Here is a 24,311-nt window from a genome sequence, read left to right as displayed (position 1 = left end):
ATCACTGAACTGTTCAAGAACAGGATACTGGACTGATAGGAAAGGAGGATTCAAATACAAGGCTGGCACTCAAGCAAGGGCATCTTCTGATTTCTTCCCATCTTAAAAATTTCTGATTTAAAGACAATAGAAATGGTCTATTAGGGAGCTCTAGTCAATGTTAAGTCTTACATTGTCAGTAACTGAATCCTTAGATGCACCTACAGATTCTTCCTTACGAAGGATATAGACTTAACAGGTTACACACCTGTCATCAAGTTTGAAATGAACAGCCTTGGAACTCAACTAAAATGAATCAAAATACACAGGGTTCGTCTTTTTCAACTACACCCCAAGGTAAAGTCGGATGGCTGGCTGCATACTCTAGGCCTCTCAGAGCAGTGTGGCATTCTCAGCACAGCCTGGGTCCTCAGACATCCTGATGGTGGCTGGGACAGCAGGAAGTACCATCAAGGAGTTCCTCAGGACCCTAGCCTGCCCTACCCAAAGTAGATTGAAATTCCCCTAAGAATATGCCTCCATAAATTACATTAACAACTTACTTCATCCTCATTATGAATTGACCTTTCAGGAGTTTCCCTCAGGCTTGTATTATGCTTGGAGAAAGCAGTGGTAACTGCTATAACCTCAAGCTGTGCACCTACTACAGAGCTTTAAAATGTATGGTCATCTCAAAGTACAGAGGACAAAGGCTCCATCACGATGTTTCAATTAACGTAAGCTAAAGCACAACTTAAACAGTTCTTTGTCTTGTGATAAGGGATACTCTTGAATAAATGTTTAAAAAGTCAGCTTCTAAAAATAGGCATTATGGGGGTTGAGAGGGAATCATTTTACCCCATCCACCACATTCTCTTCTAACATTTGAAAATTGAGTTACTTCCTAAAGATTTAATTACAGGTTAACACTTAATGCATCATTTGAAAAGTTACTTTAAAGAGCTAGATGAAAAGCCATTCTTGATCAGCCAAGAATCTGTAAATTATCATATTTGTGGCTATCACTTAATAGTCAGTGAGCCCTCCACAACACTCTCAAATTTTAGAAACGTGAATACCTAATGCCTCCTTAAGGACTTAAACAGACATGCTTTGCTCAGACTGTATTCCAATTATCTAGTTATTCTAGCAATTTTTTTTAAAAAGTAGTAACTTTTCACTGTCTGAATATATCGATGATCCTGAAACACTGTAATGTTTCTAAAGAGAGGCTCTTTTTTGGTCACTTCATATCACAATTCCTAAAGAGCCAAGAATTATACTTTGTCAAGTGAGTATTATGTTCTTTTTGCTTGAAAGGATCTGAAATTCCATATGAGCTATATGCATTGAAAGACTCCAAAAAAGGATACCTTAGAAACCTATACATAGAACTTCCATATGACCCCACAATCCCACTCTTGGGCATATATCCGGACAAAAATCTACTTAAAAGAGACACAAGCACCTGCACGTTCATTGCAGCACTATTCACAATATCCAGGACATGGAAACAATCAAAATGTCCATCAACAGATGACTGGATTAGGAAGATACATACACACAATGGAATACTACTCAGCCATAAAAAAGAATGACAATGCCATTTGCAGCAACATGGGTGGAACTAGAGACTCTCATACTGAGTGAAATGAGTCAGAAAGACAAAGACAAATACCATATGATATCACTTATAACTGGAATCTAATATACAGCACAAATGAACATCTCCACAGAAAAGAAAATCATGGACTTGGAGAATAGACTTGTGGCTGCCCAATGGGAGAGGGAGGGAGAGGGAGGGAGTGGGAGGGATTGGGAGCTTTGGGTTATCAGATACAATTTAGAATAGATTTACAAGGAGATCCTGCTGAGTTGCATTGAGAACTATGTCTAGATACTCATATTGCAACAGAACAAAGGGTGGGGAAAAAAATGTATACATGTAAGAGTAACTTGATCCCCATGCTGTACAGAGGGAAAAAAATAAAATTAAATTAAAAAAAAGGAATACATATATAAAATTAACAGAACACTGTAAATCAACTATACTTCAATATTTTTTAGAAAGTAAATAAATTAACTTTGAATTGCAAAAAAAAAGAAAGACTCCAAAAAGGACCTTTTTTTGCATATTTTAGTCATTTTTCCTACATTTGCATTTTCTAAGCCAATGAAGTATTCCTTAACAATTACAATTATTTTGTTTTTAAAACATTTTTTGAAATTCCATGGTTCTGGTTTCCTTTCTATCCATCAGTATCAAGAACTTACATTAAACATACAACCAAATCGATTGATAATAAAATAATGCAAGAAAAATAATTCAAAGGTACAACCTTAATAGTCTCTTCCTTTTGTCATACCCAAAACTATAGTAAGAAAAAATTACTAAGAAAGCTTAATTCTGAAGTTTTCCCCTACACTTTTAGTCAAGAAAGAGTCATAAACCTAGTATGCCTATAGTCAAATTAACAAAATAGTGATAGTCAAGGAAACATTTCCACCATAGCCACTCTATTTAAAATTCTAATAACGTAATAGCAGAGGCAAATACAACTAGACCATAGTTCCATTTGTTTTCTTTTTACGACCACACCTTCGGCACATGTAAGCTCCCAGGTTAGGGGTCAAATTGGAGCCACAGCTGCTGGCCTACACCACAGCCACAGCATTGTGGGATCTGAGCCACATCTGTGACCTACACCACAGCCTGTGGCAATGCCGGATCCTTCCTTAAGTCACTGAGTGAGGTCAGGGATCAAACCTGCATTATCACTCAGAGACAAGCCACTGAGCCAAAAGGGGAACTCCTAGAGAGTAGTTCTACTTGCTAAAACATATATACAACATACTGTATATCTGTGTGCAGCATAAACATTAGCATCTTATGTCTATGTGAGCATATGTGATATATACCCATGTATTTACTTTATAGAATCTGTCAATGAAGACTCACAGAACTCCCTAGAATACGTGAAAATGAAGTCAATGACAAGGAGACGCCCCCTACCTGGTAGATGTCAGAGAGACTGCTGCTTCCAGAGTCACTGGTGATGCTACATCCTGAGTGGCTGGAAGAGACGTGAGTCACCTGGGGATGGAGACTGTCAGTGAGGTGCAGCTTGGTGAAATCTGCAGGAAGCTATGGGAGGAGCAAGAAGAGCCCAGATTACCATCTGAATCAAGAACTCCAAGAAAACACTTAAAAATCACATTATCCTCTACTCTACCCATTTAGCCAAAGCATGATCAGAAAAATTCCTTCATTTTTTTAAAGCCCGTAAGGACTAAGTAGTGTCCTATTTACCAAAGATCACAAAATAAATGTAAGTTTATGGACATTCAATGAACTTTAAATAATACTAAATTTGATGCTTAAATAGGTGGGTTTGGCAGTTAAGATGAACTTGGATAAGCAGTGACTCCAATGAGCTACAATTTTTAAATTCTACACCTATGAGCAAATTAGTCGATGACTATGTTAGTCATCACAAAAGCAACTTTGAGACAAGAGACAGCTTAAATAAGTAAAACAGATTTGTGGTTCATAAATGCCCAAATGGTGTTTAAAAGTTTTAAAAAAAAAAAAAAAAAAAAGAGCATCGTAAAATTGACAAAGTAACTATGCAGGCTCTATGGAGTAAACAGAGAATTCAGAATTGAGAATGTTATAAACAGCATTTACCTAAGTACACACAGACACATAACATCAACATTTTACTGGTCCATGTTTAAACTCCAAATACAAATAGCATCTACCGAACAGATTCACTAAGTGGCTTCTAGGGCCTTTCTACCAACCTTCCCCCCACCCCGCCATCTAGCAGAGAACATGCATCCAAAAAGAAACATTCATAAGTTACTACCAATTCTTCTGAATTCAAAAAGGGCATCATTTATCTGTAATATGATACTTGTACTAGTGGCCAATAATAAACTGACGTTTCAAATTATATACTAAAGGACACCATACACACTAATGATATCTCTCTTTCCTGCCAGCACACTGATCCTACTTGGCTTTGAATAATAACAAAGACTAACTGTTAAAATGACACTTAAGTAGAGATTGAGCAATATTCCCTTCTCTCCTTCAACCCTCCTCCCCTCTACCCTTAAAAAACCAAGATACCATGTCACAGTTTAGAATAAGTCTCACGAGGGAGGTGATTCAGGCTTTGGATAAAGACCAATGGGTCTGATTTCTCCGGGTTCCAAAGAGGTACATTGTATTTCTACCCCTCAGCCATTCATACCTGACTCAGTAAAATAGATTATGACACTTAATAGTATTTATTACATGGATGACTTTGGAGGGCATTATGCTAAGTAAAATAAGTCAGACAGAAAAGGATAAATACTGTCTGTATGTTATTGCTTATATGTGGGAATCTAAAAAGTACAACCAACTAGTGAATATAACAAAAAAGAAGCTGGCTTGCAGATACAGAGAAGAGAGTAGTAGTTACCATTGGGGAGAGGGAGGGGAGGGGAGTTACAAACTGTTGGGTGTAAGATAGGCTCAAGGATGTACTATGCCACATGGGGAATATAGCCAATATTTCATAAATGGAAAGTTACATTTAAAACTGCATTATAAATTTTAAAAAATTTAAAAACTAATACCCCTTTAGAAAAAATAATACTTAATACAGTCAGTGTAGAAATAATATTCTTAATATCATGAGGCAAAGTATACAAAGAAAAGATTTAAACATAAATTTATTAGGGGGCATATGATTAGATGCCAAATAGATACAAAAACATATGATGGAAAAGTTCAGAGAAGTGAGGTGTGTGCTCATAAGTGTGAAATCATTGCAGAAATCACATATATCCCACTATGAATTTTTTTTTAGCAGCACCCATGGCATGTGGATGTTCTCAGGCCAGGGATCAAACCTGAGCCACAGCAGTAACAATGCTAGATCCTTAACCCACTGAGTGACACAGGAACTCCCTATGAACGTTTTTTAACTGATAATTGAAGATGTTATGAAACATAAAATTGGGAAAGTAATTTCCCCACAAGGAATAGATAGGTTAAAACCCTCTAAAATGAGAATTGATGTGTTTTATTCACAGTGTAGAAGAGTGAAATATTTGCAAGATTTCATCAGGAACGATCTGAAGATAAAAGTCTGCCAAGCTGTATTAACAACTATGATTTTACACGACAGATATTAGATATTAAAATAATGCATTCGGGTCAGGATAAACATCCTTCATCTCAGCTACATTTAATACAGCTACTCGCTACATGTAATTACAGAACAATAAACTGATTTCTATTGATTCTCTTTTATAGATAAGACTCCAGTTGACAAAGGCCACATAGTATGATTTTTTAAAATTAGCTTTAATGTGTCAAATAAAGGTGTATTTAGCTAATGAATTTTTATTCACTGGGCAATTATTTATTCACATTTCATAGGACATGCTTCTCTCCATTATTCATCAGCTGTGGTCTTTCCTGACTTAATTCACTGTGCGGAAAGCACCAGGAACTTTGAGCTCCAAATCCCAAGAGAAGAAACATGGGTCCAGCAGTCACACTCCACCCAGTCCATTCATCTACACTCACAGCCACAGAGAGCAGAATTATGTGGCTTTGTTAGGCTAAGAAGCATAAGGATTGTTTCCTGAGAAAAGAAATATTTTTATTTTTTAAGAATTCAACTCTATGGATGGACCTAGAGATTATCATATTAAGTGAAGTTAGACAGCGAAAGACAAACATCATATGGTATCAGTTATATGTAGAATCTAAAAAAAGGATAAAAATGAACTTCTCTGTAGAACAGAAACAGACTCACAGACTTTAAAAGTCTTACGGTTACCAAACTGGAGAGGTATGTGGTGAGGGAAGAGAGATGGATCAGGGGTTGGGACGGGAATTTGTACCCTAAGCTATATAGAATGACTGGCCAATGGGGACCTGCTGAATATTGGGAACTCTACCCAATATTCTGTGATAATCCATGTAGAAAAAGAATCTGAAAGAGAATGGAGTTATGTACATGTATAACTGAATCACTTTGTTGTACAGCAGAAATTATCACAACATTGTAAATCAACTATACTTCGATAAAACTCTAAAAAAAAAAGAATTCAACTCTAGTGTGTAAATACTTATTGAGTATCTATTATTTCACTCTGTTGGGGAGGGAAATGTCAAGGTGAATAAGACATCTCCAATCCCAAATGTAACTTCTACTACCCAAAAAGTCACTGCAATAGGTGTTGTGCAGAACAGAAAAATAAATCAAACATGGCTTTTTTTTTTTTTTTTTTTGGTCTTTTTTGCCTTTTCTAGGGCCACTTCCCGTGGCATATGGAGGTTCACAGTGTAGGGGTCTAATTGGAGCTGCAGCTGCCGTCTATGCCAGAGCCACAGCAACGTAGGATCCAAGCCACATCTGTGACCTACACCACAGCTCACAGCAATGCCAGATCCTTAACCCACTGAGCGAGGCCAGGGATCGAACCCACAACCTCATGGTTCCTAGCTGGATTCGTTAACCACTGCACCATGACGGGAACTCCAGCTTTTTTTTTTTTTTTTTTTTAACATGGCTTTTTTTCTCCCTACCACCACTTGCATTCTTTGCAAACAATGAAATAATGCTATGGTAAACTTAGAGTTGATCATATAAAACTTGGTATTAACTAAATTAACTAAATAATATTTATTTCTATTAGCAAGGATGCCATGTTTAAGAAAGCTTAAAATGCCCTCCCATAGACTGGCAGCATTCAGCAAGTTTTCTGTGCAAACAGTTCCACATATAGAGGGATTTTCAATGTATTTTTGTAAGAAGGTGAGCCTCACAACCTACTCTTTCACTTCCATCTTCTCTCCTTCCTTCCACAGATGGGATACCAGTCCCATGATTAAACTGACACCCTGACTGACAGGGCAGGTTGGCCAAGGTTAGGGACTGGGAGAAGTTGTGGAGCTGGTTCTCATAAGAGAAGAGAGTCTGAAATGCACTGATGTGATCCAGCCACACACTCTGTAGAATAGAGATCTAAGCCTAGACCAAGGGGAAATGGATCTTTCAGAGGGAAAAAAACCATGTGGAAAGTAGGCATCGGGGGGCAAACACTGGGGCAGGTGCCCATGTCCAAATCTCAGGGCAACAGCAATGCAAAGCCCTCATGATGGTAACTTGTCTGGGTAAAATGTACCCACAGGGAGCTCGACATACCAAAGACAGAAGATTCATTCATTCCAAGCTTTTCTAGGCTCAGCCCAGCGTCTGTCTGTCTCTGTCTATTTATCTACCTACCTACCTAGCTGTTCTTTTTACGGCCAAACTGCATCATATGAAGTTCCCAGGCTAGGGGTTGAATCAGAGCTGCAGCTGCTGGCCCACACACAGCCACAGCAACACCAGATCCGAGCCATGTCTGTGACCTGCTCCATAGCTTGCGGCAATGCTGGATTCTTAACCCACTGAGTGAGGCCAGGAATCAAACCTGCATCTCCTGGAATACTACGTCAGGTTCTTAATCCACTAAGCCACAACGGGAATCCCCAGTGTCCACTTAAATTACTATCAGTATGCTACGGAGTTAAATTTCAGATTAAAAGTGGGCTATAATCTTGTGACCCTAATCTCCATTGATAAATAACAAAAATTCTCTTCAAAAAATAAGAAATTTTGAAGGTGGGACTATATACAATAACTTTCTGAATAAAATTAAATAATAATTAAATAAATTAAAGGGGAAATTAATACAATTTATACATTTTGATCTTAATACCAATATGTTAAATAGTAATTCATTAAGGACACAATTCAAAGTAATCTTATTTACATTTTTAATCATTTAAATGCTTTTAATATCATACAAATTTATTGCTGTTCAAATTTTTCCTAGATCAAACAACATATATTCCTGAACATATTCCACTTGTGAATCATAATTATAATAAATTCCTGTCCAGCAAATTTCTGAATCATAGCTTAACCATAAACACTGCTCGTTACATAAGGAAAAACAGGAGTGATATGTATTTGGATCAGATCTTAAATGCATAAAGCAAGCATGAACTTAATCACATTTTTGTAAAATCTGGGTATCAATTGTAGACTTTTGTTATCTTTTGAGGGAGAAACAGAGATGCTGAGACAATGAGCTTTAAGTAAGAAGTGTATAGAAGACTTAAAGCTTTTGTGTGAACAGACACTTGATAGTCTCCATTTATTAAGGAGTCCAATGATCGCAATTTATAGAACTGCTAACTAATAAATGAATTGTGCTTTGAACATAAATGCAATGAGTCTGGATGTCTTGAAGTTTCTGACATCACTAAATAAACAATTGGCTGAAATGGTAAAATTCCTCTAAGTAGTGATAACCTAGCAGAGACTAGGGTGTTGTCTTTCTTCCCCTTCCTGTTCTTCCTGAGACAACTTCTCCACGTTTTCCAGCTCTACCACAACCAGTTGGTGTATCACCGGATGCACAGCAGAAACGTGATAGAGTCTTACGTTCCACTGTGCAGCCCCATCACCTGGAGGCTTCAAGAAATCCAGAAGCTCAAAGCAAAAGGATACAGCCACCTTCAGTGGAAATTTATCTCACTGAAAATTTCCACCACTAATCCTAGGATCACTTTATTTACAACAGAACACCTGAGGCTTGGGGCGATGCTTGGAGTCTATCCAATCCTCCTGGCAGTTCATCCTGAGTAAAATCACTACTGGAGGTAAATTACGCACCAAACCTGGAGATTAAATACCAACTTCATACTAAGATGTATCAGAAAGAATTGACCCAGAAGTTCCCGCCATGGCGCAGTGGGTTAAGAATCCAACTGCAGGGGCTCGGGTCACTGTGAAAGCATCAGTTTGATCCCCAATTCAGCCCAGTGAGTTAAAGGATCTGGTGTGGCTACAACTCAGATTCAATCCCTGGCCCAGGACCTTCCATGTGGCATGGGTGCAGCCATCCAGAAAAGAGGTGGGAGGGGGCTGACTCAAAGGAACCCTGTTCTCCCACACCATCCCTGGAATTCTGAGAGTGGTCTCCACACCACATTTTCAAGCTCTGCAGGGAGCAGCTGGTATGCTACTGGACACATTCCCCATTTTTTTTCTGAGATGATAGTGAAAATACCAGCTTCTCTCTTTTACATTTATGCATCATTTACTGAAAACCTGTGCTGTGAGTGACTGAGGAGAAAACACTCAGAGAAGGGCCCAGCATACAGAAGCCAGCAGAGGAGTGTGCTTAAACTGTAAATTACATGTGCCAGCCTCATGTAAGACACAGGGATTCCAGGCTCTAGATTCCTGCAGCAGGAATCCAAGTCAGACAGTGGTAGGTCCCTGGGCTGCTCCCAGAAAGGGCTAGCATGGCCAGTCATCATCCGGCTACAGACACTGTCCCCTGACCCACGCGAGAACTCAAGTTGTGTTTTCAAAGCAGGCAAATTTTCTTTCTCTCTGCATATATACACACACACATACACACTCTTTTATTGAAACTGATCTTTTCTAATACTATAAGTTCTGACAGGCTCTGATACGTTTCTAGATACAGCTTGAATAGGCGGGAACATTACGGTAGCTCATTTTATTTTTTTCAATTTTTTCAATATTTTTGCTTTTTTAGGGCTGCTCCCACAGCATATGGAAATCCCCAGGCTAGGGGTTGAATCAGAGCTGCAGCCACTGGCCTATACCACAGTTCACAGAATTGCCAGATCTGAGCCACGTCTGCGACCCTACACCACAGCTCAAGGCGATGCCAGATCCCTAACCCACTAAACAAGGCCAGGGATCGAACCAAGTCCTCATGGATACTAGTTGAGTTCTTAACATGCTGAGCCACAATGGGAATTTCTGGTAGCTCATTTAAAAGACCACTTTATAATATGGTCAACTTTTATTTCTCTAAATCATAGTATTTCTTTAGGAACATCAGAAAAAGTAAGTATTTGGACTCCTGAATATTATTCATCAGAAGTAATTTTACCTTTCTTATACTCCCAAGACATGTTCCAGACCCACTACTCAACCTTGAATACTTCAGCCATCACTATTCCACACAGCAAAGAGAAATATTTTTCCACGGTACACAATTTCTTTGGTGCATAAACATACATAAAGGCAAGAAACAAAGTTTTCCCTAAAGGGTCATGAAATAATAATTTAATAAATGGATAGATCTAGCAACATTTCCACTAAAATACATGTAGACATTTTTAAATGTTAGTATGGAGTTCCCGTCGTGGCGCAGTGGTTAACGAATCCGACTAAGAACCATGAGGTTGCGGGTTCGGTCCCTGCCCTTGCTCAGTGGGTTCACGATCCGGCGTTGCGGTGAGCTGTGGTGTAGGTTGCAGACGCGGCTCGGATCCCGCGTTGCTGTGGCTCTGGCGTAGCCAGTGGCTACAGCTCCGATTCGACCCCTAGCCTGGGAACCTCCATATGCCGCGAGAGCGGCCCAAAGAAATAGTAAAAAAAAAAAAAAAAAAAAAAAAAGACATAAATGTTAGTATGACTATGCTTTACAGGAACGGTTCTACAAAAATTTGTTTTATATCTACTGGAGAAACCTACCAAAAAATTAACAATTTGTAAGAACTTAATATTCTCCCAGCTTCTTGCTGGGCTCAAAAGACATAAGCCTCATTTTATATATTGAGTTATTTTCTGTTCAACTTTCTCCTAATTCAAACAACCTTGAGCAAGCTGATTAATTTGTGTTCCTCAGTTTCTTCTGTAAAATGAGTATAATGTAGTCCAGTGACTAAATGAAATAACAACAGAATCCACCTTGCAGAGAACTCTCCCTTCCCCATTACCTCTGCCATTTTTCCAGGTAAGGGCTTCATCATCTTAGGTGAGAGAGTTTTCTAATTTAATGGGGGAAAAAAACCTAACTTATTTTTGATACTATCATACCTAACACCATCATTATAGTGATTTCCTTATTATATATTCCTCCAAAAGTCTGCATATTACATTTTAAATAAATCATATATTTATATGATAGAGCTCACTGCTTAGAATACTGTACTAAATTTTACAAAGTAAATGACCTTACTGTCACAATATGCTTACAGTCCAATTATTCTCTTTTATAAACATTCAAATTTTTGCAGCTGAGAAGTCTCTCAAGGTGATAACACCTTAGGCAGCGTGTGCATTTGGGTGAACAGCCTTATTATGTTTGACTGTAAAAGCCTCCACAAGAGTCATGTACTTGGCCAAGACACTGCTGCCAAGGAGGTGTGGTTCAACCACAAAATGTTATTCTTGCTTCCCTGAGCCAACTGCCTCCAGAGGGCAATCTGAACAAACACCCTGTGTGGGGGGGGATGGGGGGTCAGGGTGTACAAGGGGGGTCGTGTTTTATTCCAAAAATTCCTTGCTACTTTCATACATTAAAATAATGTTTGGGAGGGATGTCTAACACAGAAATAGTTTATATACATTAAAATTTCACACGGCTTTCTGTCCAACTGTCCAAATACAAACCTTTATATGGTTTCTTGGAGGGGGGGCATGCCTGAGGCATGCAGAAGTTCTCAAACCAGGTATCAAACTTGGGGCACGGCAATGACCCAAGCTACAGCAGTATCAACAGAGTCCTTAACCACTAGGCCACCAGGGAATTCCAAAACGTTCTGTGTCAGAATCAGCTTCTGCAGTGTAGTGGTGACCCATCCCTCTCCCCAGGGTTTAAGGCCACTCTCATGTTTTTTAAGGTTGGTAACACATGAATGAATCATCAACTGCACTGGTTACCGTTGTGTGAATTACATCTTGCTAAAAGGTAATTCCTACATTTATGAAATAGGGATAATCAGAACACAAAAAGAACACCTAGGACCCTTGCTGAGGAAAATAAATGATCAAAACTACTAAATTAATTGTCAGTCACATTATTGGCAGAACAAAATCTTGCCTGATATATAATACTCCTAACATCTGACAATCAAAAAAAAAAGTATGTGGGCACGCATGCACACACACACACGCACACACACACAGAGTTACTTATAAGCTAGTCAACTGATTTCATCACCTTAAAGAAAGACACCCGGCACATCAAGGCCAGTTCTTTAATAAATATTGGAACCACTGAACGTTTGTCATTTGACAGCTGTATTTTCTCAAAATAAAAATGTTTACCTGCAACCTAAAATAAAACAATTTTCCACAGAAAGACTGAGGTACTTGACTAATTATCATATATATATATATCACCAAAGGAAATGTCCTGTTGTCTGTTAAGAAACAGTTTTATGATTGTTTTTAAGCAATAGCTACTACCAGTCTCACCATACATACACACACCCCATATAATCCCTTTTCCTTTTAAATTTATTTGCAGCTATTAATAATCACTGATCTGAAAAGCACACCTTTCTCTGAGGGATTTCAAAAAAAGTTTTTAGTAGATCATTTAGTCCAGATATTTTCAATAAAATACATGGTGAGTGTTGGTACTGAGTCAGGCAACTAACAAGTCATTTTCTGAGCAGCCTTCCCCTTTGTGCACAGTCTCCTGTTAGTGAGAATTACTGCCGTTATTGGGGGGAGGGCACTGCTAGGCAATGAATATGTACTATGCTGAATATGTGATGCCTATTTGTTCTAACACTTAAAAAGAGCCCAGATACTGCACGTCATGCTGAAGAAAACAAAGCTTGCACAGCTCCAGTGGCTCCAAAATCTATACCCTTTTTACTTTGCATCCTGACTTAGAAATTTATTATTAGGAGCCATATTCTAGCCAATCAGGGCACCCATCTTCTCCCTTATTTAAACAGGAAACAGCCTAAAAAATTTACACGAATATAATGATTGCTTTATTTCCTAATAGGAAATTCATCTCAATAAGTATACCTTTTAGCAAAATTTGTAATTATCCATATAGTAACACTGATTACATTCACAGTTACTAAAACTTGAGCTCTTGTATTTTCCTGGGCCGAGCAGAATCAGTGCTCTGGAAGTATAATCCCAGGAGACAGAGGGGAGCTGCTGGTGACACCAGAGGACAGTTCCTAGGACCAATTAGACAACAACTTTGATGAGCTCCAGAGGGACTGTTGCCATTATCCCAGCTGTACAAATGCTCATGGGAGCATGGAGTTAGGGAAATGAGGGTTTAAAGTCAAGGAAAAGACTCCTATGGGATCCATGGATGCTCCTAGGCCAGCTTCTTTGTGAACAAACATAGTTGGTTTGGGAGTTCCCTGGTGCCATGGGTTAAGGCCCCAGCATTGTCACTGCTGTGGCTCAGGTTTGATTCCTGGAAAAGGAACTTCCACAAGCATAGGCAGGGCTGAAATTTAAAAAAAGAAATAAAAGAAAGCTTCTCTCAGAATTATAGATATTCCCCCACAAGTAATTTTTAACTCTTAAAAAGTTATAACATGGAACTATACCAATCTCTTATGATAAAACATGATAGAAGAGAATATGAGAAAAAGAATGCAAAAAGTAAAAATAAAAAGTTATAAAAGCCACCTGACATCCAAACACAAATGCATTTAGCCCTCTATACAATAAAATACCATAAAATGGCCGAGATAGGAGAGCTATTCACCAATGTCCTCCTCTTCCAGGGAGGACAGCTGGACTGCATTTTCCAACTTCCCTTACACACGTGCCAACACAGTTGAGTTCAAGCCTGTGGAATATGAGCAGAGATAGGGATGCTCATACACTTCTCGTCCACACCCTACTCATTCCCATCTTCTACAGACCAGCCATCATCTTCCCCTTGCATCAAAAGTGCAGCTGTCAGAAGACAAGAGAAGCTTTGCATGGAAGGCGAAACAACTGGGCCATAAAACAGAGGGTCCTGGATCCCTGAATCACTCCTTAGAGGGAAACTGCAAAGCAGTCAAGAGTACTTGCTTCAGATTTTGTACAAAAGAGAAATAAACTTCTATTGTGTTTGAACCATTATGGTTGGTTTGGTACAATGGCCAGTATTATCTTAACTCATACAAATACAAATACTATGATCATTTTTGTGACCTATTTACAAAAAAAAAAACCTTGACAGTGAAATTCTAAATTCCTTCAGAAGAAGCATGGAGGGCTCTGATAACATCCTGACCTCATAGTACTGTGTGCAGTTTGGATAAAATAAACATTAGAGTTCCTTTACTTATTCAGTCAAACACATGTACTGAAACCCACATTGTGGTGTTCCCTGGTGGCTCAGTGGGTTAACAACCTGGTGTTGTCACTGCTGTGGTGTGGGTCGCTGCTGCAGTAGGGGTTTGATCCCTGGCCTGGGAAATTCTGCATGCCATGGGTAAGGCCAACAAAAGGCGGGGGGACCCACTTTATGCCAGTTGCCAGGCACTGCTCCTGGCTTTCTAATATGGTAATAGGTGGGATAAACTCCCTGCTTTCATGATCTTACAACTAGTGGGTACAGACAAACAGTAAAAGAATATGGGTAGAGACAAACAGTAAAAGAATAATGAAGAATATAAAAGAATAGTAATTGTCAAATAGGGCTAAGTTTTGCATTTAGCAAAGATTAAAAGAGACTGATGTGGCAGTGACTGGATAGCCAGGAAAGCTCTAATACCTGATAATGAGATGAGAAAACTCATTTTTAGACTCTCAGTTATTTCCTAAAGGGAAAAGTCTAATCATACCATTTTACTAGATACATATACCATTTTACCTAGTGTCTGTGTGTGTGTACACACATATCTATACATGCACATACATCTTGTATATAAGATACATACGTTATATACATACATGTACATATACACGTACTTTATGTAACACATATATTACATTTCATATATTTATAAAGTGTATGTTATATTTGTATTTGTCTTTGTATAAAACTGAGAAAAATCTAGCATAACACTAAGCCATAGGACTACAATTACTAAACATTTTAGGAAAAAATATTGGTTTTTTTTATGCCATCTCAAGATAAAATTAAGTATCATAACCGTGGTGCCTTATGAACCAAAGACAATATAAAATATACTCAGATTTGTGCAGTGCCCTATGGGTTGGGGACCACTAATATTTAGTCAAATTTCAAGATGCAAATATTACATGACAGGAATACAAGGCTTCCAAAATAATTATTTATCCTCCAGAAAGACCATTTAATAGGATTAATGGAAAATGGAGTCTAGAAGACACCTACTTTGTCAATTGATTTTGAGTATTTAAAAACGCACTGAATAGACTGATGGCTTGGGGGAAAAACACTTCCACTGAAATGTATGTTATACTCTTTTGAAAATAGGAATTAATGTATTTCATTTCTCTACAAAGAAACTTGGATGTACCCCAAATACTTGATTCCACAGACTTCTTCATTTCCTAGCATTTGTGTGTGGGTAAAGAAATTTGGGGGTGGGGAAGGAAGACCATTCAACAAATAATATGTCAAAAAGAGGTAAGTCATGTGAAAATTAATAAAGTAGGATCTGGGATACAGAGGGTGGGAGGTTTCACTGCTAAGATGTCATGTGAGTAAAGACCTTAGTGGAGTGAATGCCTAATCCCTGCAGACACACAATAGGGAAACAGGTATTTCAAGTTCAAGGGCACTGAGGGAAAGGCCAAGAGCAGGGTGGCCTCCCCATGTTTTAGGAATAGCTAGGAGGTCCATACGAGTGCTGAGGAGACCAGAGGACAGAAAGAGATTCTATGGCAAAATCATGTGGGAAAGGTTTTGGATTTAATTCTGAGTGAGATGGAGAGCCCTGGGGAGTTTTCAGCACCCCCAGTGTCTGCATTATGGATTTAAAACATTTTTGTCAAATGTCTAATGCAGATATATCTTACTTTTTGGAAAAGCATTCAACAGTAATTCCAGGTAACTTAAACAGAAAAAAGATGTTTATTACAATTAGTACCCCAAAGCCATCAACAAAGGCCTCAGAGCTTGGCCTAATGGGTAATCCCCTGAGTAGTGACTCAACTGTGAAGTTCCTTCTGTTCTAAGTTACAGTTCCTGGGGACATTTGCTACATAACTTTATTTCCTGAAAAGTCCCACCCCATTCCTCTTAAACCTATGTCACAAACACACACACACACACACACACACACACACACACACACACACACACACACCTAGATTTCACATGACATCTCGATTCCACTGCAAATGGTTCATCTGTAGATTTACTTAGACACGACCACAACTGCTACTCTTCTAGTGATGAGGATTACAACTTGGCTAGACAATCATCTTTGAGTCAAAAAACAATTCTACATTATCCCTCTTAAGTTACTCACAAAAATAGCAGATATTAGTTTTTATGTATCTGGTAGATCAATTTTTCCTTTTACTTTAATGAGAAAGATACTCATTTTAGCATTTATTTCCAGGGATGTTCAACTGAACATTCATTTTCAAGGGCTTTATGTGTCAGCCCTGGCATATGGGATAATTTCATTGCTTGAGCTCTGTCTGCAGGGGCACTGTGAGGAAATTAACTGAACATCGAGGTGCATTACTCACTGCCCAGGGCCAGCAAAAATAGATCCCACATAAATGGCATGAAGTCTAACAGATCTTTCTTTTCCTCCACCTTTCCTTTTTTGTTGGTTTGTTTAGTCTGTAAACCTCAGATACCATATCCTGAGGAATAGTATGAATGACTAGGACACAAGGGGCTCCTTCCTAACCCACTCCCTCCAGTCAACGCTCCAGCATTTCCCCCGACCTTCTCAGTCATCTGTGGAAATGTATTTACACAATCAATTGAGCAACTCTCATAGAAAGCTGATGCTTCCCACATAAACACCCACATCTAGTGTTCTGTTACTTTATTAAGCTTTTATCTCCCTCAAACTTCAACTACTTCTCCTGAACTTTTCTGTTAAGTGTGTACATGTGTGCATGTTAATTTATCATCCCAAGTTTAAAGCAGGGAAAGAGAACAGCATTAATCAAGACACACTTAGGGAATCTTATAATGGGCTTAATATAACCCATAGTGTCATCAGTGCATGCATACATGCACATGCATGTGAGCACACACATACACATGTACTCACACACAGTACTAATAATCCGTATAAACAGTTTGACTTCCACAGCCTTGAAGTTACATAGACCTCAATTCACCTTCAGCAAAAGCAAGAACTTACAAAATGAACTAAATGTCCACTCTGTGTGAGATGTTCTGAGGGGGAACTTACAAATAACCCCCACTTTAATGCTACTGCTCCACCTCTTTCCTGCCATGCTTCTTGCAACAATCTCCTTTCCCTTTCGATCTCTTCTCCATGTTGCTACCAGAGTAAACATCCAGAAGATGACAGAAAGATGTACACCTGAACCCACTACCCCCCTGCCAGGAGTTTCTGGGTGGACGCTTCACCCTCAGGAAAAAGTCTACACCCCTGACCACCACACCCACTCTCTTCTCCTTCTGATATTTCCACACACCTCTCCCCACTCTCTGCTCGAGGTTCAGGAAGCACTTATGGTTATTGAACATTCCATGTTCTGTCTGTGTCTCCTGGGTCTCTGCTGTTCTTCTTCCTAGGCTAGTTAATTCCTAAGCTCTCCTGCCAGAGGTGAGAGTCTTATCAGACACTCCTGTGTCACCCAGGACTTCACCCCCCTGCACTGCAGCTGCGGATCCAACAGCGCAAAGCCCTCTCCAGTAGATCCAGAACACACCCGCCTTGTCCTTCACTCTTTCCCTCGCCTCAGAGTGCCTGAAATGCACACATCACTACACTATTGACCCTAGTTTTGGGTGCAGCAGTGCAGCATGTGGAAGTTCCCTAGCCAGGACTCAAACGCACATCACGGCAATGACAATGCCGAATCCTTAACCTGATGCACCACCAGGGAACTTGTCAACCCTAGTTTAGAGTGGAGGATACTGAGGCTGAAAGAGAATGAATAAGGGCCGTCTCTCCCTTTTCAATTCGATGGTCACTTCTTTCAACCAGCAATTACAGGCAGGAGCCCCAGAAAAAAACAGGAGAAAGATGATGAATAGAAGAAGGATGAAATTGTACTAAACCTAGGCTAACAGTGCTTATAGTTAAGCAATATGTTTAGTTTGGGTTTCCTACATGTCAGGACAAAAAAAGTTGAGGACAAAACTTCTGTAGTCAAAAATTTTTGAGTTCCCATCTATATAGACCCCAACACAGAAGTCCAGCAGATGATGAATGTTTGAAGTCTACTCAGAGCTGAAAGATTCACTCTCACCTATGTAATACTTTAACAAGTATTTATAGACTTACGGCAATGGGCCAGGCATTGTTTTAGGAGCTCGGTATGTGAAACAACTGGGATGGGCAAAGGCCCTGATCCCTGGAATTTTCACTTCTGGAGGCAGGAGCACTGCTGAGTAGAAGGTGAAAAAAGGGATAAATGATGATAAACAAACAGAATAACTGTAGATACCAATTGGTACTGGAAAGATAACACTAAAGGAGGGGACTGATACAATGGATGGTGATGGTTGGGAGTAGAGAGACTGTTCTGGACGGGGACCTGGGTGGAAATCTAATCAAGTGACATTTGAGATGATGTGAGTAACTACAAAGGATTCAGGCAAAGAGTGATGTGGAAGAGAGCTCCACAGATGGAAGGATCAGGAAGGCCACAGCCCCAGGGAGGAAGAGCCTGGGGGTGCAGGAAACAGGACCAAGTTCAAGGTCATGGAGGGCAGAGGGGTCCAGACAAGCTCAGAGCAGCTGAAGCTGCTTTTAAGGGCAATGGGAATCCACTGGGCTTTCACACAGGCAACTAAGAAGATCCAGGAACGTTTTCTAAACCCTTCTGTTAGGGGTAGTGGGAAGTCAGGATGGAGTAGGGTGGGCCTTCGGAACTACAGCCGACTAAACTGCAGCTTTTCAAAACCTAACCTGATGGTCCTTCGAGGGGCCTCGGAAACCACTGCTTTGCTTCCTCAAAAGATAAAATCCCATCTACCTAAAGTACCAACAGGGTGATCAGCTCTGTGAGGCCAGTTGCTGCAACACTTTGGTAATTAGTTCTGGCCTCCTGGATGTTATGTGGGTACCAGTCCAAATTTTCCAGGAACAAGGCAGATTATAAAAATACTCAAGTTATTACAGAGTGCTAATTTATTAAATATCCTAACAGAATGAATACTTATTTTGACCACGTTTCTAACCAGTGACTAGTGTTTTTAGGAGGTCATAAATTACAATATGAAATTGTAGAAAAAAATGCATGGTAATCCCAAGTGGTTTGTGTGACTCAAGAAGTTAGTTTAATTCTTTGTAGCTCAATTTCCTCACCAGTGTACACACAAGAAGGTCTGTTCTACCCACCTCAAAAGACTGTTCTGAGAATGGAGGACCAAAGGAAAAGAACTCTAGTAATATAAAATGTAAGCAACCGCAAGCCTCTGTATAAAAGGGCAATTATAGACCTGGAAGGATTTTTAGGGATTTATTTAGCACAACACTTCACATTGTGGGAATTGATGTCAAGAAAAGTGAACTAGGAGTTCCCGTCGTGGCGCAGTGGAAATGAATCCGACTAGGAACTATGAGACTGCAAGCTTCGATCCCTGGCCTCGCTCAGTGGGTTAAGGATCCGGTGTTGCTGTGAGCTGTGGTGTAGATCACAGATGTGGCTTGGATCTGGCGTTGCTGTGGCTGTGGTATAGGCTAGCAGCTATAGCACCGATTTGACCCCTAGCCTGAGAACCCCCATATGCTACAGGTGCAGCCCTAAAAAAACAAAACAAAAACAAACCAAAAAAAACCTTTCTAAATAGAACATCTGAATATCTAAAATTGCAAAGCATCCAAAATGTCTAAGCAGTTTATACCAGAAATGTTTTGCTGCTTAGGTGAATAATATTTCTAGAGTAGATGTAAATGTTAAAGAATTACATAACTTATTATAACAAAAGTCAGATCATTCACAATGTTAATCTACCATTAGGATTGCTAATGTAAATACTCAGGGATTGGTGTTTGCTAGCTCCTTACTACCTTCAGTCTTTAGACCCTTAGTTTCATTTCATTCATTCATTTGTTCATTCATTTATTTATTTCGTCATTTATTTAGCCATGGGGCCCGGGGGGAGCTTCTCAAAGTAAAACAATTGTTTACTAACTCTGATGTTTGCCTCTATCTGCTTTACTGTACTTTTATTAACTCATCTCTCACACATTCAATAAATATTTATCAAGTGGCTTTTTAGTGGTGAACCAATCCTAGATGCTCCAGATAAAGTGCTAAATCTAACAGATGAAGTCCCTACTCTCAAGAGGCTTACGTGTCAACAGAGATATAATAAATGAGCAGTAAAAACAGAAACAACAGCAAGAACAATGTAAACATAATAACAAATGCTTGGCAGATAATTTTTAAAATGTGCTGTAACAGAAATGCCTGCGTGGCTACTCTGGACTGGCCTGCCAGGACATCCTTCTATACCTGGGACCTGAGAGTCTAGGAACCAGACAGGTGAAGGCCACAGGAGACTGGATTTAGGCAAAACAACAATAACTAGTGCAAAGACTTCACAGCTTGGTCCATTAGATGAACAAAAGAAGGGCAAGGAAGAGTTCCCTAGTGGCTCAGTGGTGTTGTCACTGCTGTGGCATGGGTCCTACCATGGTATGCGTTTGATCCCTGGCCTAGGAACTTCCACATGCTGTAGGCACTGCCTCCCCCCACATCCCCCCCAAAAAGAAGGTCAAGGAGCTGGGTGGAGCGGATAAGCAGACTGGTTCATGCACAGCTTTGCAGGGAGTCTAGATTTTATTCCAAAGTTACTAGAGAGTCTTTTAAAAGAAATGACCTGGTCTGATTTTTACTTTTTAAGGTAAGTCAGGCAGCTCTGTGAAGAAGGCATGGAGAAGGGTGAGATCAGATGTAGGAGAATAGTCCAAGCAAGAAGGTGATGGTAGCCTGGACTAGGGTGATAATGACAGAGGTGGATTCATGAGGAGGAGGGCAGAATAAGCAAGACTCGCTGAAAGTCACAGAGCTTGGGGCAACCTGGAAACACAGATAATTCATAGATTTGGGGGCTTGAATCTCTCAGTGAATGGTAATGCCAATGATGGCAACGTGAGGAAAGCTGAAGGACCTTAAGTGTTAACCCTACCTGCTGGGTTCGGAGGGTTTATTTTCTGGTGGTGATTGGGAGAACACTCAGAAGTTATACTTTGGCCATGTCAAATCCAAGGTAACAACATCCACGTCATGATACCTTGTGGGCAATGGAATATACAGGCTTGAATTTTATTATAATCAATGAATGGATGGATTCTGCTTTTGGGGAAAAAACTTTGTAGAAGTTTTCACCTGCTCATTAAGTGCTTCCAGGTTAATACACACAAAAATCATAATAAATGATGATCAGGATGGTTATGATAATGAGGAAGAGGATATTTTGATCCATACTGTGATGGGGTAATATGAGGTAAAAGAGGCTCTCAAGTTTTCTGTCCCTTTTGAGCTAAGCCATTAATGTAAAGGCACTGGATACATACTAGCCAAAAAAAGCCCCACAGGAATGTAAAATATGAATTAAATTATATTTTAAAGTAAAGTTAGCATAAACATCTAGGATTTTTCTCATAGAGTCTTCTAAAGAACATGAGATATATCTAGTGCTTCCTCCTAATGTATAAACCTAATAAAAGTTCATGTGAGATATGAACTTGACTAGATGTTTGCCATTTCACTTAATGGGCCTTTGCAAACAAAGGTTCCTTAATGCTTTCAATTTTATCAATAGAATTAACAAAACTCCTGAGAGAGAAAGCTAATTTCTTTCATATTTCAATTCAGAGAACTCAAAGATTAGAATCAAGAAAAACTAAATAGTAACCAAGATACCAATAACAAAACATATCAAACAAACTAGATGTAAACTCTAATTTCTTTTGTGTGTCCCCTTCCTTTGAAGGCCATGATCTTCTCTATAAACACAAAAAGCATATAAATGAGATATCTTCATATCAAAGCAGATATATGCATATCTTTACATATGACTGAACAAGACTTATCCTAATGTATTCTACCAACTATGGGAAACTGGGGAATAAGAAGTGTATTCAAATCATGGAAAACTGGAGAATAAAATGAAAAGTATTGGAGGTGAAAAAAAAAATCTCTAGTCAATGCAGACAGAGTAAATTAAGACATCTTCAATTCCAAAGTGAATAACTGACTTACAAGGTAAAAGGAGGGGAAAGGTGATACATACACAATTGTTAAGAATTCTATATGTCCCTTTTATTCTAGTTAATGGTTCAAATCTATAAGAGGTTTTGCAATGACTGGAACAATAACAAATAAGATTTAATCACCGTTAACTCAGGAGAGAGGGGCTGGGAAGTCAAAGTGAATGAACACCTGAGAAGGCAGGTGCAACATCCCACACAGAGCCTGCTTGATTAATCTCAGTGCAAATGACTGGCTGTGTGTGTGTGTGTGTGTGTGTGTGTGTGTGTGTGTGTGTGTGTGTGTGTGTGTGTACGCACAGGGGGTGGAGGGAACAATTAACTCCATCCTTACAATTTCCAACCTGAATCCTCCTTAGGTGGTTAGAGTCACCAGGTGCCTTAGGAGAAATTCTTGAAGCATTCCATTTCACAATTCCTGAAGGTTTCTTGGGGTAAAGTGTGCAAGAATAAGCTTACTTAAGTATCTCCAAGTCGGTGGTGAGACAAGAAAAAAACTTGGCCAACATGAGGGGAGTATGTGTAGTTGATGTGGTTAGTACACTGCTGGGTTGGAAGAAGGCAGGGGCCTTTCTCAGTTGATTTGGGAAAAACAGTTCTGAAAGAACAATGGCTATTCTGGGTAGAGATGCCATGAAAAGTAAGGAAAGGGGCCAATAATGCCAGCTTTAGGAGTTTTTATGCCACTTCCCAGTAAAGAAACTTTAGCCTGGTGTTGGTCACCTCTCTTAAACTGAAATATAGATGATTTCACTGAGAAACAGCCTAACATAAAATATGTTACACTTTACATAGAGGAATTTCAATGCTCACACCTCTTTTGGCACCAACTCTCAATTTTTATTCCATGTAAATTTTGAGGGGAGGGAGAATGAACTCATGGCTAAAGAATCTGGCAATTTCACTGTAAAGAAGCATCATTAAGAAGCTGGGAATCTGAGTCACTTAATATCAGGCTTCAGCTAAATTCTTAAACGGTTACATAACACCACTAATTTTTAAGAACAAGAAAGGTTTTTTTGTTTTTTTTTTTAAATGTCAGGGCTTTAGGATTTCCTCTGTTTTTCATACTTCAAAAAAAATGTCCTGTCTGACCCCCTTCCATCTATGTACATATTACTCACTGCTTTTTAGTGAAGAATTAAAGATCTCTGCATCCTCAGACGCCCAGCATTAACCTGACTCTCCAAGATTATATCTTTCTTTAGGTGAAGTAACTCACTTCTCTGTGATAATACTTCACATTTACAGAACAAGGTAACAGATGAAGAATTCCATTTCGATTAACGAAAATCTCACTAAAATACCACCTGGCTCACGTGTTACCAAATAACTGAAATGAAAAATTATAAACCATGCCTCAAATTCTTCATGCATCCTACCAAGCAAATAATACATTTAAATGAATAACAAAAGTTTTTACTCAAGCTTTGACATGAAGCACATGAAGCAGATATACATTTGAAAGTTTGAAAAATGAATAAAGAACATTTTTGAGAATTTTAAAAAATATTTTGGACTTCTATACAAATAGTTTCCCAAAATTAACTGTAGTAAAATCAGAAAAATAAATATATAAGCTCTACGATTATTAACCAAAAGCATTCTTTTGTGAAAATAAGTGTCACAAACAACTAACATTAACTTGCTTAAGCTGCAAGAGCTTCTTTTGCCAGAATTTTAAGAAATGAAAAAAAAGAAAACAAATAAAAGAAGATATTGTCATAACAATATGTAACCTGGGGTTTAGAGCAACAAGAAAGCAAATAACAGTGTTCCTCATATGCTCAGCACTGAATTATCTTTCACAAAGCGAAAGGCATTTTTTTGAACCAATAAAACAGTATGTACAGTTATGAGGTACAGAACTCCCACATCCTGGCCTTTAAATTGTCCTTATAAAAAAAACAGCATTTATGAGCCCCATAATGACTATTTTAAATCCCCTGCATCATATCGCAATAGAAAAACACTGTGTAGCACAATGTACAATGGCATATTTAAATATGACCCCAAATTCCAGGCTCCTATAATCTATATTAAGTTGTGGGCAAATAAAGGCATTCTACCTTGATTGTTTCTCTAAGCAAAGGTTAACTAAAAAGGCCAGGCTTAGGAAGAGAGAGGATACGTACCATGATAGTCTCTT

The 24,311-nt window shown here is 39.0% G+C and overlaps 1 protein-coding gene across 2 annotated transcripts in view; it reads right to left on the bottom strand.

Annotated features, from left to right (window-relative positions):
- The window catches only part of RAPGEF2 (Rap guanine nucleotide exchange factor 2), a 93,959-nt gene that overhangs the window by 54,262 nt on the left and 15,386 nt on the right, over positions 1-24,311 (bottom strand). For both annotated transcript variants that reach the window (XM_021101305.1, XM_013978701.2), the window contains exon 2: positions 2,993-3,124. In XM_021101305.1, the coding sequence (XP_020956964.1) occupies positions 2,993-3,124 (132 nt within the window). The remainder of the gene's footprint in view (positions 1-2,992; positions 3,125-24,311) is intronic.

This window comes from Sus scrofa, chromosome 8, assembly GCF_000003025.6.
Source record: "Sus scrofa isolate TJ Tabasco breed Duroc chromosome 8, Sscrofa11.1, whole genome shotgun sequence".
Lineage (NCBI taxonomy): Eukaryota > Metazoa > Chordata > Mammalia > Artiodactyla > Suidae > Sus > Sus scrofa.
This window is presented reverse-complemented; position numbering and strand designations above follow the sequence as displayed.